We start from the raw sequence: 12,517 nt of genomic DNA, 5'->3' as shown, positions 1-12,517 counted from the left end.
TCAAGGAAATCTTCCAGAAAGAAAAACAAAAAGAATGAAAAAAAATGAATGAGATTCAGAAGATAAATATAGGTCGAACATCTGTCTTAGGGGAGTTCCAGAAAGAGAAAACAGAAAAAATGGAGGAGCAAAAGTTATCAATGAAATAATACCAGAAAATCTCCCAGTGCTGAGGACCCAGCCCTCCACCAGGCGCTCACAATGCAATTTTGGGGCTGAAGGGGTCAGGGGAGGTCTGAAGCTCAGGAGGAAAACGGTTGTGAAGACGCAGTGGCCGTGGGCACCACAGTGCACTGATGCCAGGAGACCACAAGACTGCGATGCTTGGAGGGCGAACTCAGTCCCACGTGGGAGTCGGGACCCGGTCTGTCCTGCCTGCACACAGACCTGCAAACCCAGCAGGACTCTGAGAATGACTCTTCACTCTGCCTTCCTTAGAGAGCTAGTTGTGGCTGCGCTTCAGCCAAAAAGAGGGTGTAAACCCAGAAGGAGGATGCGGGGGCCCCTGGAAGCACCGGCTGCGACCAGCAGGTGTGAAGGGAAGTTGCTGGGGCCTGGGGTGAGGCCTCCCCCAGGGAAGGATGAGACCCCAGTAGAAGCCCTGTGTTGGGGAGGAATAAGCCTGTGAGTGTGGCAGAAGGGACAAGAGGAAAAAAAAACAAAGCCAACTGTAAACCCCAGAAAAAACAAAAGGCCCCGCAAGAGAGGGAAGGTCGCCCCCACCCCACCCGTGGTGGGACAGTGCAGAGCGTTTACGTGACCTGGGTTGGGAAACTCCAGCTGCGAATTTAACTGACGGGGCAGCAAGACAACCGTGCAGGGGTGTGTGCCGAGAGGATGGGGCTGGGGTAGGAGGCGTGGAACTGTGATGGTGACCAATGGCAAAACCAGAGAACGGGACAACGGTGGCTGCCACCTGGGGAGACGGGGCTCGAGCCGACTTGCAAGACCAGCCTTGGAGGGCTGGGTGCAGGTTTTAACCTGTTGACCAAAATGTTACTGTTTTGAAAAACAGCTGCGTATTTGGCACTGAATTCTCAGAAACAGAGATAAATAAAAAGAACAAATAAAAACAAAAAAAGAAAGACAGGTATCTTCCAGAAGGCACAGACAAATGTGGGTTAGAAGCAGGTGTCTCAGGTGCGGGAGGAGGAGGGCCGGCGAGAGCTCAAGAAGCACCTGGATGCACAGCCAGGGCGTCTGGCGTCGGGTACAGAGACAGGGCCCCACACGCCAGCCCCTGCTCAGCTGAGGGAGGCCGAGGACACGTCTGGGGCTCCTGGGACACGCTGGGCTCTTGGCTTCAGCAGCCGCTGCAATCCTGACACCTGAAGCGGCAGCTCTGGCCGGGCACCCGCTGCCCTCCCGCAAATGGCCCTCCGCACCCACCTGGCCCAGCCCTCACACCCAAGGACGCCCCCCTCGCCCCTCCTGTGCCCTCACGGCCGCAGGCACCCCTCCCTGGTCACGGATCCAAGTCCCCGCCCTGGCCAGGCCTGGCAGGCACTGCCTTACACTGGAGTCTGTTCTCAGCCCCTGGGCCCTGACCTTGGCCTAGTGCAAACAGGCTTCTCTCGGCTTCCAGAGAGCCCCCAACGCGATTCTGCAACCAGGGGTGCAGGCAGGGGTGATGTGAGTAAGTAACTGCTCCTTTGTTAATAAGTGATAAATCATTCCTGCATGATCGTGTGTGATCACTCTTCCTTATTTGAAATCAATTTGGGATGAAAATTGTTGGCGGCTTCTCACCCGCGAGGGTGGGAAGCCCAGGCACTGCTGCCTCCTCGAAAAGGAGGTCAGTGTATTTTGGCTACTTCCTGAGGCTGACGCACCACGGGGCAGGGCCAGTGGAAGGAGGAGGCGGGCACCCCCGGCCTCATTTCCTCAGCTCCTGTCCAGGACCCACCCCACCAAGCCCAGGGCACAGACTTCCCCAAGCCCAAGACTGCACTGGGGGCCACCACAGGGCCATCAGGGGTCCTGGGGCATCTGAAGGCCACGCTGCACTCAGCCCCCCCATGGAACCCCCTAGGACTGGGGCAGCCTGACCTTTCACCCCGCAGAGGGCACCTGGCACCCAGATGGCCTCCATGCCTTTGGGTGATCAAGCCTGCAGAGGCTTGTGCCTTCTCCCCAATAACCAAATGATCTCGCAGCACTCCTGCCCCCGCCCACTGGCCCAGGCCTCAGCATGTCTCCCCGTTAACACGTATGTAAAGCCTGCAGCCCACTGGGCAGCCAGCGCCCTGCTCCCAGCGGCCTCCCAGCCCCCTGCTGTGGCTGCAGCAGACAGCGAGCCTGGGTCGCTCCGAAGCCCTGCTGCTTGGCCTAGCTCAGGGACTGCCACGTCTCTCATTTGTGAGGGATGGGTCTGGGTCTGGGTAGGGCTCTTGGGTGGGCCCACTCCAGGGTCCCCTTGACACCCTTCCACCCTCCATCCACTGCCAAGGTGTCTGTTCCACCCCACACCCACACCAGTCACCTTAGCAGGCCTCTGTGTGGCTTGTTTCTGTCAGTATCGGCCCCCTGGGCTGTGGGTTCCACAGAAGCAGACCACGGCTGGTGACCGGCATAGAGCAGGCGCTCTGCAAATGTTGTCATGTGAATGCAGTAAATGCCCACCACGATGGGCAAGTGGCAGGCTCTGTGCAGCTGTGGAGGTGGCATTCCCAGAGGCCGTCCAGTTCTGGGAGAGCCTCGACACAAGCCCTCGGGGCACGGACATTCCCTGCAGGAGGTGTGGCTGCAGCTCCCCAGGGCCAAGGGTGAGTTCTCTGAGTGGCACCATGAGTGGCTTCACTTCTGTTACAGCTAAATGTGTCCCCCAAATTCATGTGCTGAAACCCTAACCCCCAGTGTGACAGCATTTGAGGGTGGAGCCTTTGGGAGGAGAGTAGGGTTAGATGAGGTCCCTGGGATGGGCCTCCCGATGGGATTAGTGGCCTAGAAGCAGAGGCCAGAGAGTCAGCAGAGAGTGTCCCCTGCTCCTCTCTCCCCACCCGCCTGCCCCACCACGTGAGGACACAGAGAAAGCGAGCCCTCACCAGAACCCACCCGCACTGGCACCTGATCTCAGACGTCCAGCCCCCAGAACGTGAGAAAATACATTTGTGCTGTTTGAGACACCCAACCTATGGCATTTTGCTATAGCAGACTGAGCTGACTCAGATACTTCTTTCTTCAAACTTTGGTATATTTTTACAGATTTTCTACCATGAGATAATCTGGTAAAATCCAGAATGTGTTTGGTTTGCTCTGTTTGGCCTCAAGCGCTGACACGGGACCAGCTGGAAGGCTGCGGCAGCAGGAGCCCTCAGCAGCCCCCCAGTATGGGGTCCCGCCTACCACTGTCGGCCCTGCAGAACAGGTCAGGGTTTTGGGCCCTGGCGCTGTCTGGGTGGGGCCTCAGGCAGGCCCCCCAGCCTCTCAGAACTCATTCCCTCCAGGGAAAATGGAGACAACAAAAGCCGTGTGTAGAGGGGGCACAGCTCAGGGTGGGTACACAGGGAATTCCCAGCCCACCCTCCCAGGATGGGGCAGCCCGCCCTGGGCCTCTCCCTGGGGAAGCACTTCATGTCGCCCCCAAGGACAACCAACCCCACTCTACAGAGGAGAAAGCACAGCCTCCAAAGCCACACTGCGGCTAGGAAGGGCCTGCTGGTGTCCTACTGTGGCCCTGGGCAGAGAAAGGCTGAGTGGCAGGTGGGGTAAACCCAAGCGAGCTGGGGAGGATGAATATGGGGCTGCCTGGCAGGAAGTGGGCGTTGGGCTGGGAGGGTGCAGGCCTGCAGCAACCCCTCCCCCCCACTGCAGAGCAACATGCTGCATCCCCCACCCCCATCCCAGGGCGATGCCTCCGCCAGGAAGGGGTGCAGGACTCCTGCCACATACCCAGGCTGGGGTCAGGCATGCACTGCCTAAAGCTAGGATGGTGGAGGTGCTGGGACCCCTGGGGCCCTTGATGTCTGGGCCACCTGCCCCTGGGGTCCCTGTTGGGCAGGCCAGGGGTGAGGACAGGCCAGCGGTGGGGACAGGCTAGGACATTGGGGACAGCTCCACAGGGAGGTTGATGCCTCACCCAGAACCCACCACCCACTGCCCTCCTCAGGCCACCCGGGGGGGCCGGCCGCCACTCTGACAGCAGGTGAAGAATGGAGTCCATTAGGATCGCCATCTGTCTGGGCTGTGACGGGTCCTCGTGGTGACATCCGGGAGGTATGTAGATGGAATACCTTTATGGGGAGAGTTTTTCTTTTGCCAATTTTCGAACAGGAAGCCAGACACTTGTCACACCTGTCCCTGTGTCAGCCTCTGGCTGACACAAATTGGGGCCAAGGCAGAGAGATGAAAGACAGCCTGGACACGGCCGGGTGTACAGGGGCCACGTGTCAGGCCGCCGGGAGCACCAGAGCCTCAGGCGGCCTCTCCCTGGGGCTGGGGGGGACTCACCCCACCGTCCACCCCCACAGCCTCCATCCCTCCCTCTGCACCCTCTGGGCCCCCACACATTCCTCATCTGTGCCCCCATCTCCCTCTGCCTCGCCCAGGGCTGCCCCACCCACCTCACAGGGGCTTCTGCTCCTTAGCCTCTAGCTGCCAGGCACCCCCCACCGCTGTACCCCAAAGCCAGCAGCGCCAGCTCCTCTTTAAGGCCTGGGGCCAGCGTGGCCTCAGGGGGACCTCGTGGGGGGGCCAGCCTCAGGGTCCTCCCCCCAGCCCAGCAGCCATGCTAGCACTCCTGGAGACCTCATGGGCTTTGGGGCATCTCCCTGGAAACTGGGGTGCTTTGGGGGCAGAGCACATCACGAGAACTTCAGAGTCCCTCCTGCCCAGCACGCGGCTGGCCTGGAACTGACACCAGGAAGAATCTGCCAAGAGAGTAGAGGGAGAAGCCAGTGCCCCTAGAGCACCCCAACACGGACCTGCCTGGTTCTCGCCCTCCCATGTGGGGTGTCTGCTAACCCTGCCAGGGATGGGAGGTGCAGGCCTTGCCCTGGGGACGCTGTGGCTTCACCGGCCAGCCATGCTCAGGTCTGCAGTCCCTGGAGCCCCTGCAGGTGGGGCAGGGGGCACTCCTAGCCCGGGGAGCAACGGCAGTCCTGCTGCTGCCTCAGGTGGCCCTGGGGGACTCGTCTATGGCCCCCAAGGAGATCCCAAAAGGCTGGTCCCTGCCAGGCTCAGGGGCCACTGCCCTCACACAGCCTCAAGGAGACAAGGGGGTGAGGGTGGGGCAGGACAACACTGGCCAGCTCTGTGCTCTCTGAGGACGAAGGGCCTGGATGTGTCCAGGGGGAGCCAGGAGGCCTCAGCTAGGGCGGATGGAGGGACACAGAGAGAGTGGAGTTCGTGTGGGAGGGACTCGGCTGGGCTCTGTGAAGTAGCACCAAGGCTACCGGCTTCCTGGCGGGTGCAGTGTGGAGGCAGGCAGGGCCAGGAGAGCAGGTGGGGCAATTCTTGCATGCCTTTGGGCTGGCGCCACACCCTCCCTCCACTGCCATGCTGGTGGCTGGCCAGGCCTGGGCCTGTGGAGTTCCCCAATCCCTGCCAACTGCCCTTTCTATGATTCCTGCTTCTAGCCACATTTTGGCGGGGTGAAGAGGACGGAGGGGTATCTGGGGTGAAGGCCACACCCTGGGGGCAGGTGGCCCGCCCTCCCCCTGACTGGGCCCCACCCTGCCCGAGGACCAGGCAGAAACACGGCCCCTCCCACCACACCACGAGGCCAGTGTGGACTGGCAGGCCAGAAGCCTCCAAACAACAAATTTCCAAGTCAGTGAAAAGGTCCTGTGGCTGGGCTCCTGCCTGAGGACCTGAGAAGTGGAAACCCACTTGCATGGACCCAGCCTCCCCTCAGGACTCCCCAGCTGCCAGCCTTACCTGGAGCCCATGCACACACGCCCATCCCACCACAGCCCCTCGCCTGCTGACACTTGGACTCATGGCATAACGATGGTGTGGCTGCCTTCCCTCAGGACCCCCAGGGCAGGACTGTTGAGGGAGGGGCAGCCCCTGACAGTAGCTCTTCCCTTGTGCCTCCCACCATCTGGCAGAGGCTCCTGTTCCAGGGAGCTTGGCAGAGCCCACACGCCCATCCCCACCACTTGCCTGGGTTCCACTTTGGACCCCCCAGGGCAGGGCAGGCAGGAAGGCCCTGGGATCTGGGAGGCCCTGGGGGTTGGGGGCTCCCCCCACCAGCCCATTTCCACAGCTAGTTCAGCTGCGGGCATGAAGGGGCGTGGGAGGGTCCCAGCCGGAGTGGGAAGGGGCCCCAGGAGCTGGGACCGCCAGGAGCCCCCAGCTCGCGCAAGCTCCCTCATTGCCAGGCCCCGGGGCAGACTCCCCGGCTACCCACTCCAGCTTCACGACATCCAGGGTCGTGCAGGGAGGCTCAGATGGAGGGTGGCCTGCCAAGTACATGGCCGGCTCTGGAGCCCCGTAGCAAAGCAGCCACCTCAGCCAGCCTGTGTGGAGCAAGGGGAGATGGGGAGGGGACAGGGCGGGGCTCCCCTGCGAGGACAGAGGGGAGGGTGCTTACATGAGACCCTTTGGCTCAGGCACTGAGAATGAAGGTGCTGTGGCTTCCTCACGGAGTGGGCAGGTGGGGCCTGGCTAGAGACGTGTTAGGAAAGTGCCCGGGATGGAAGACCAGACAGCAGGCAGGCAGGTGGCCGGGGGTGCCGTGGCTGCAGGCTGGGCGGGGGCTTGTCTGAGGCAGCCTTCAGGGTGGGATGGAGGGGTGTATGGGGAGATAGACAGCTTGGTCTTGGATGTGCCTTTGGGGATGGGTAGAGTCAGGAGGTTGGGACGCAGCCTTGGATGTTGGGGACAGAGGACAAAATGCAGGCACATGCTGTCCGGGAGGCCCGGGATGCCCAGGGGAGGGAGCTGCGAGTGCAGGGGAGACATGAGGCTGCAGAGGCAGCCTAGGCAGCTGAGCCCCCGCCATGACGGGCCCTGCACGTGGCAGGGAGTGGGTTACTGATCGCTGACAGACTGCCAGGACCTGGGGTATCTGGCACCGGGGGGGGGGGCCATGTAAGTCCGGGGGCTGTGGACTCCCACCCAGAATCCACCTCGACCTCCCACATCCACTCCTTGCCTTTCGCTCTTTGCTGAGCACCTACTGTTTGCAGGGCCTTCCTGGCCCTGGGCCTGCACTCAGCCCCCAACCTCCACCCAGAGCCCCACACCCCACACCTGAGGACTGGGAGCGTTTTCCTACCCAGAGGGCACTGACCCAGGGACACACTTCCGGCAGGTCCCCGAGCTAGCCCCATCTAGGTCCCAGCAGGAGGCAAATAAAGAAAACACCTCAACAAGGTCACAATGGCCAGGACCAATTGAAGACACAGTGCTGGGGACCCAGGGAGGCAACAGGCAATCTGAGAGGGCTCCCGGGAGGAGGTGAGGGCCCTGGAGCCCCACTCCAGCCTGCTCAGCCCTACCCCCTCCTCAACGGGTCCCTCACCCAGCTTCAGCCTTGGCCTGACATTTCCCGTGACATTTGCTGCAAAGAAATAGAGTCATAAATCCAAAGGTTAAATTTGCACATTGCCTCGCACTGCTGGGAGAAGCAGTGGTCCCTCCACCCACCAGGTGCCCTGAGGGTGCGGGGTTTGTGTGGGACAGCCCACCCATCCTGGGGCCCTTGCTGGGGGCCCAAAGATCTCCCCTTTTGGCCTTCCGAGGGGCCTCAGCCATGGTTTCCTAAAATGGGTTCCTAGGCACACCAGGCCCTGAAACACATCAAATGGGGTGTCTGTCAGAGAGGGCACTGCCCACCCCACTCCACAACCGAGGCCCTAAAATGCCCTGCTGAAAAGGAGCTCTGCTGATACCATTTAACCCAGTGGGCCCCAAATTTGACCACAAAACCCTTCACCCTTATTCAATACCCACCAACACTTCGAGGAACCGCAATTCCATGCAGCATGATCCGTGACGGCCAGTTAAGAATGCCAGGCGGCTGACCAGAGACCCAGGAGCACTAGGGGCACAGGGCGGGCTACTCTGAACAAGGGTGGGTCAGCTCCTGACACCCCACATCCCAGCTCAGCCTAGCTCCACATGCCCGTGGGGCTCCCTGCCTGCCAGGCCCGCCTGGGCCAACACACTCAGCACCTCCCCGAGGCCACTCCGGGAGGTCTGCCAGCCGTGGGCTGCCTCCATCAGATGGCACACAGCTGTGGGATGGTGCCACCATCACCCCCAGCAGGCCATAGTGGGGGAGGCCAGACAGAGGCTGTGTGAAGTGGGCAGGAGTGAGGTGGTGGTCGCTGCACAAATGGCCATCCTCAGAGCCGGAATCCGGGTCGACAGCGGAAGCAAATCCCACTCACTGTGATCGCTCACGTGGCGGACCCACGTTTGTCAAAGGCCTCAGCGGGCCTGGGAGGGGCATGGGATCTGGCCCCATGCCCCATCCCCAGAAGTCGACCCAAGTGTCAGGGGGAGGGGCACGTGACCAGCCCCTAGACCTGGCAGATGCCAGCTGAGGGCATGCTGGGGTGGGCATGTGGAGCTGTGTCTGCCTGTGCCCAGTACATGGCTGAGGGCAGTGCGGGAGGCCGACGCAGGTTTGGGTAAATAAATGGTGGCGCATTCTCAGGAAGGGATTCCACGTGCACCGGTAACCCATGATGCACAAGAACAGTCCCCAATGTGCAAAATGTTAAAAATACGGTGATAAAAGAAGTCACTGCAGCACAGAACGTCTGGTGTGTTGGGACCCGGCTGGGCCCCGGGACTGTGCAAGGAGTTGCAGGGGGTCAGACTGTGTGCCCACCACCCCAGCGGGGGTTGCCCTTGCCACTCTGTGACCATCTGTCCTTTAACGCATCTAATCCCAGAAACATATGAAGGCAAGGACCACATCTGCCTGGCTCAGGGTATGATTTCACAGGCCAGGAACGAATGAATGAGTGAATGGATGGCCGGGAGCAAATGCCGTCTCTGGGATGTCGCTGCTGGAAGGTGCCAGCGAGACCTGGCTGGGGTGTGGGTGCAGCAGGCTGCAGGACAGGGGCACTGCCTGACCCTCTGAGTGCCCGGGGGTCAGAGGTCATGGCTCAGCAGGTGGCGGGCAGGGAGGGCAGAATGAACTGATTGACCCAGCATAGCCAAGTGCCAGGAGCCCTTGGTAACCTGAGACAGAGCCAGGGCGGGTCGCTGCTCACACACTGGCCCTGTCACACACACTGGGTCACACCCTGGCTCACTCACCCAGGTCACCCTGGAACTGCTTCCTGTGCTCCCTTCTCCTCACCCCTTTCCCGGATGCACAGACCGAGGCTCCCAGGGGGACTTTCTGGGCCCCAGGCCAGGACAGCAGGAGGGCTCCCTCTGCCTCCTGCCCAGCCTGGCCTCGCCAGCCGGACCCTCCTGGTGCTGCACTGGCTGCCCACGAATTCAAGGCCGGGGGGACATGGAGGGGATGGCGCTGGGGGCTGTGTCGTCAGTGGGCAGTGAGGTGGGGGTGTGGCACAAGCCCTGCCCCTCACAAACAGTCTGTCACTAGCAGCAACAGCAAACCAACCCCGGGCGCCTCCATGGTCAGTCCCCAGCCTCCCAGGACAGCAGGACCTTCCTCCACCCTCCAGGGTCCCTGCCCATCCTTGTGGGGGAGCCTCTCCCGCTGAGACCTGCTGGCCCAGACTCCCCTCGCATTCCTCTCCCCTTCCTCTCACTGCATAACCACAGGAAGAGGGCCATTCCTTACGGAAGGACCTCAGCATGAGGAAACTGAGGCTTAGAGGTCCTGCAGGCACCCAGCTGGTGATGGGCAGGGCAGGGAGGCTGCCCACCTTGGGAAACACCCTTCAGTGCCTCCACACCCTGCCGCCCCCCCATCTAGCTCCCTACTCTACTCACCTGTGGCCCTGGCTGAGTTGCCTGACTCCAGGGGCTTTAACTGCCGCTTCTTCGAATGGGTAGGTGGGGGGGCCCCATGGGCAGCACCAGGGTTCCGGAGGATCCCCAAGGAGTGGGAGTGGTTGTGGAGGGTGGAGGTGTTTTGGGCATTTTGAAGGCAGAAGCATCGGAGTCCGAACTCCATGGGGGAAGCTGGGCTGACTTCACAGGGCCTCAGCCTCAAAGTGCCTCCAACAGTCCCCAGTTACTGGCCAGTGTCACAGGTGAGGAAGACTGAGGCAGGGAGAGGTGACCTGTCACACCCAAGGTCACACAGCCAGCAGGTGGCTGAGCCTAGACCCAAACCGGGCCCCAGTTCTGCCATGCCAGGCCCTGCGCGTGCCCCTCTGCCGGGGGCAGGGGGACGGCTGTCTAGGTGCTGACCTCCACCCAACTTGGTCTTGGCACAGGGGCTCACTTCCTCCTCACCTCGCTGGAGCAGGATGGGGACAGTGCCTGCTTTATAGATGGGATGACCGGGGCTCAGAAAAAAGCAGTGGCCAGCCCCACTGCTCACAGGGCCCGCCTGCAGCTGCCCCTCGTTGGCATGTTTCACCCCCACATGTCCTGCTAGGATGCCCTGCCTGTCCCCACTCTAGCAGGAGGTGTGGCCCGCAGCCGGGGGTCCTCCCCACAGTGTGAGTGGGTCACCGGCGCCCTCACCCCTCACCCGGCATGGTGGGTCTGCTCAGTGCTCAACGCAGCCGGAAGCAGGTGAGACCACATAGGAACCCTCACCGAGAAGGTCCCGGCCATGGAGAAAGCAAGGCACTGGAGACAGGCCCCTCTGAGGTCACCTGCTCCAGTCATCCGAGCTGCAGTGGTGGCTGAGCGTGCCCAGGGTCTGGCCTGTTTATCTCAGTGTTGACCTTAAGGTTTGAAATGGGTCTTCCCTGCCCAGGCTGGTTCCAGCCCCGCATGGGCTACCACTGCCCCAGCACTGGTGGGCGGGGAGTGGCTGGGAGACTCTGCACCGCACACCTGGGGGTGGGGGCACTCCACAAGCCCCCAGTACACATTCCAGGCCCTCCGCTCCAGATTCGGTCACAGCCCGCTTGGGCAGACAAGGGGCACTGACTCCCGGAGGCAGAGATATATGCCGATGTGCCACAGGCACACCTGGTCACACACATAGACACACACGTGCAGACGCATATGAAGTTACGCATGCACACACACACACACACATACACACACACGCCGAGGGGCTGTGAAGGGGACACGGGGGGTAGAGACAGGTGGCACTAAGGGTGTCTCGTCCTTGTCTGTGGCCCCAGCTGCCCTGAGCCTCCCCCAAACACAGGAGCATGTGGGCGCGGGAGTGGGTTTCGTTAGAGGGGCCCCAGCAGGTGCCAAGTGGAGACTGTGGCAGGCAGGCTGCACGCATGCATGTGTGTGGCCGTGGGCGTGCAGGCAGGGGCGAGGACACGGATGTGCGCCCACATGGTCCATGTGTGCACCGACAGTGTTTGTGCGTGTGCATACTGGGGCAGCAGTGGTGTGCATGTGCACATGCCCTGTCCAAGCGTGCAGCTCGTGTAGACACGTGCACGTGCAAGGAAACGTGTGCAGCCTGCCGCAGCAGCAGGGCGGCCTGGTGGGCACCTGGGAAGCACCCTCCAGGCACGGCGCCCTAACTCACATGGACCCCACCCTCCCTTGCCCCCACTTCCCGGACCTCACACCGGGTTGGGGGAAGGGTCCCAGGAGGGCTGCCAGGAATGGGATGCTGCGAGCACCACCGCCCCTCGCGCCCCTCAGCCAAGTCCCTCAGGGGCTCTCAGGCTGCAGATGGGGGGACGCTACTGCCTTCTCTGACGGCCGGCCCTGGGGAGGCGGCGCTGGGACGCCCCTGTGCCCCACGCCCTCTACGGCTGCCAACGCCCCCATTCATCCCTCTGCGGCCTGACCTCAGAGAAACAGGAGGCTCTGGGCTGAGTTCCGGGCGAAGCGGGGGTGGAGGCAGCCCGACACCCCACCTCCGCTCGGTACCCACGTTTCAGCAAATCCCGCTCATTAACCCCTTCGCAGCGGGGCGCTCCGAGGCCAGACCACGCCCTTCCAGCCCGCAGCCCCCACCCCGGACCTGGGCCAGCCTCAGGGACCCCCGAACCACCACCCCTGGCCCCACCGTGGCCGTCAACTTTCCCGGGAAGCGGCAACTTTTCCTGCTGCCGCCGGCTCCGCCCTCCCTGGGCCAGGGCGCCCGCAGCCCCAGCCCGGCGCAGCACTGCGGTGGCCCTCCCGTCCGCCCGGCTACGCTCCCCGTGCCTCGGCAGCCCCGGACGGGCCCTGCGCCCCGGGAGGGTCGAGCCGCCCCTCTGCCCCTGCCCCCACCCCTGCCGGCCGGGCTCGGGCGCCGCGCGGCCACTCACCTCCGGCGGACGCCCTCTTCATTGTAGGGGTCGGGCGGGGCGCGTCGGGGACCGAAAGTCGCTTCGGGGCGGGCGCCCGTCTCCCCGCGGCCGGGTCCGCATCCAGGCGCCGCCGCTCCGGCCCGGCCCCGGCCCGGCCGCGGGACGAGGCTCGGCGCGCTCCGCTCTGCCCGCCTCGGGCTGGGCTCGGGCCGCGGGCGCGCAGGGCGAGGGCGGCGGCGCGGACTGGCGGG

General features: G+C 62.8%; 1 protein-coding gene across 1 annotated transcript in view; it reads right to left on the bottom strand.

Moving 5' to 3' along the window:
* The window catches only part of RTN4R (reticulon 4 receptor), a 23,672-nt gene extending 11,179 nt beyond the window's left edge, over nucleotides 1-12,493 (bottom strand). The window contains exon 1 of the mRNA XM_012654960.1: nucleotides 12,285-12,493. Within this exon, the coding sequence (XP_012510414.1) occupies nucleotides 12,285-12,306 (22 nt within the window). The 5' untranslated portion in view covers nucleotides 12,307-12,493. The remainder of the gene's footprint in view (nucleotides 1-12,284) is intronic.
* Between the last annotated feature and the right edge of the window lie 24 nt (nucleotides 12,494-12,517).

The sequence above is a fragment of the Propithecus coquereli genome, unplaced genomic scaffold (assembly GCF_000956105.1).
Source record: "Propithecus coquereli isolate 6110/MARCELLA unplaced genomic scaffold, Pcoq_1.0 Scaffold456, whole genome shotgun sequence".
Lineage (NCBI taxonomy): Eukaryota > Metazoa > Chordata > Mammalia > Primates > Indriidae > Propithecus > Propithecus coquereli.
Note: the sequence above shows the minus strand (reverse complement) of the source record. Positions and strands in the feature narration are given on the sequence as shown.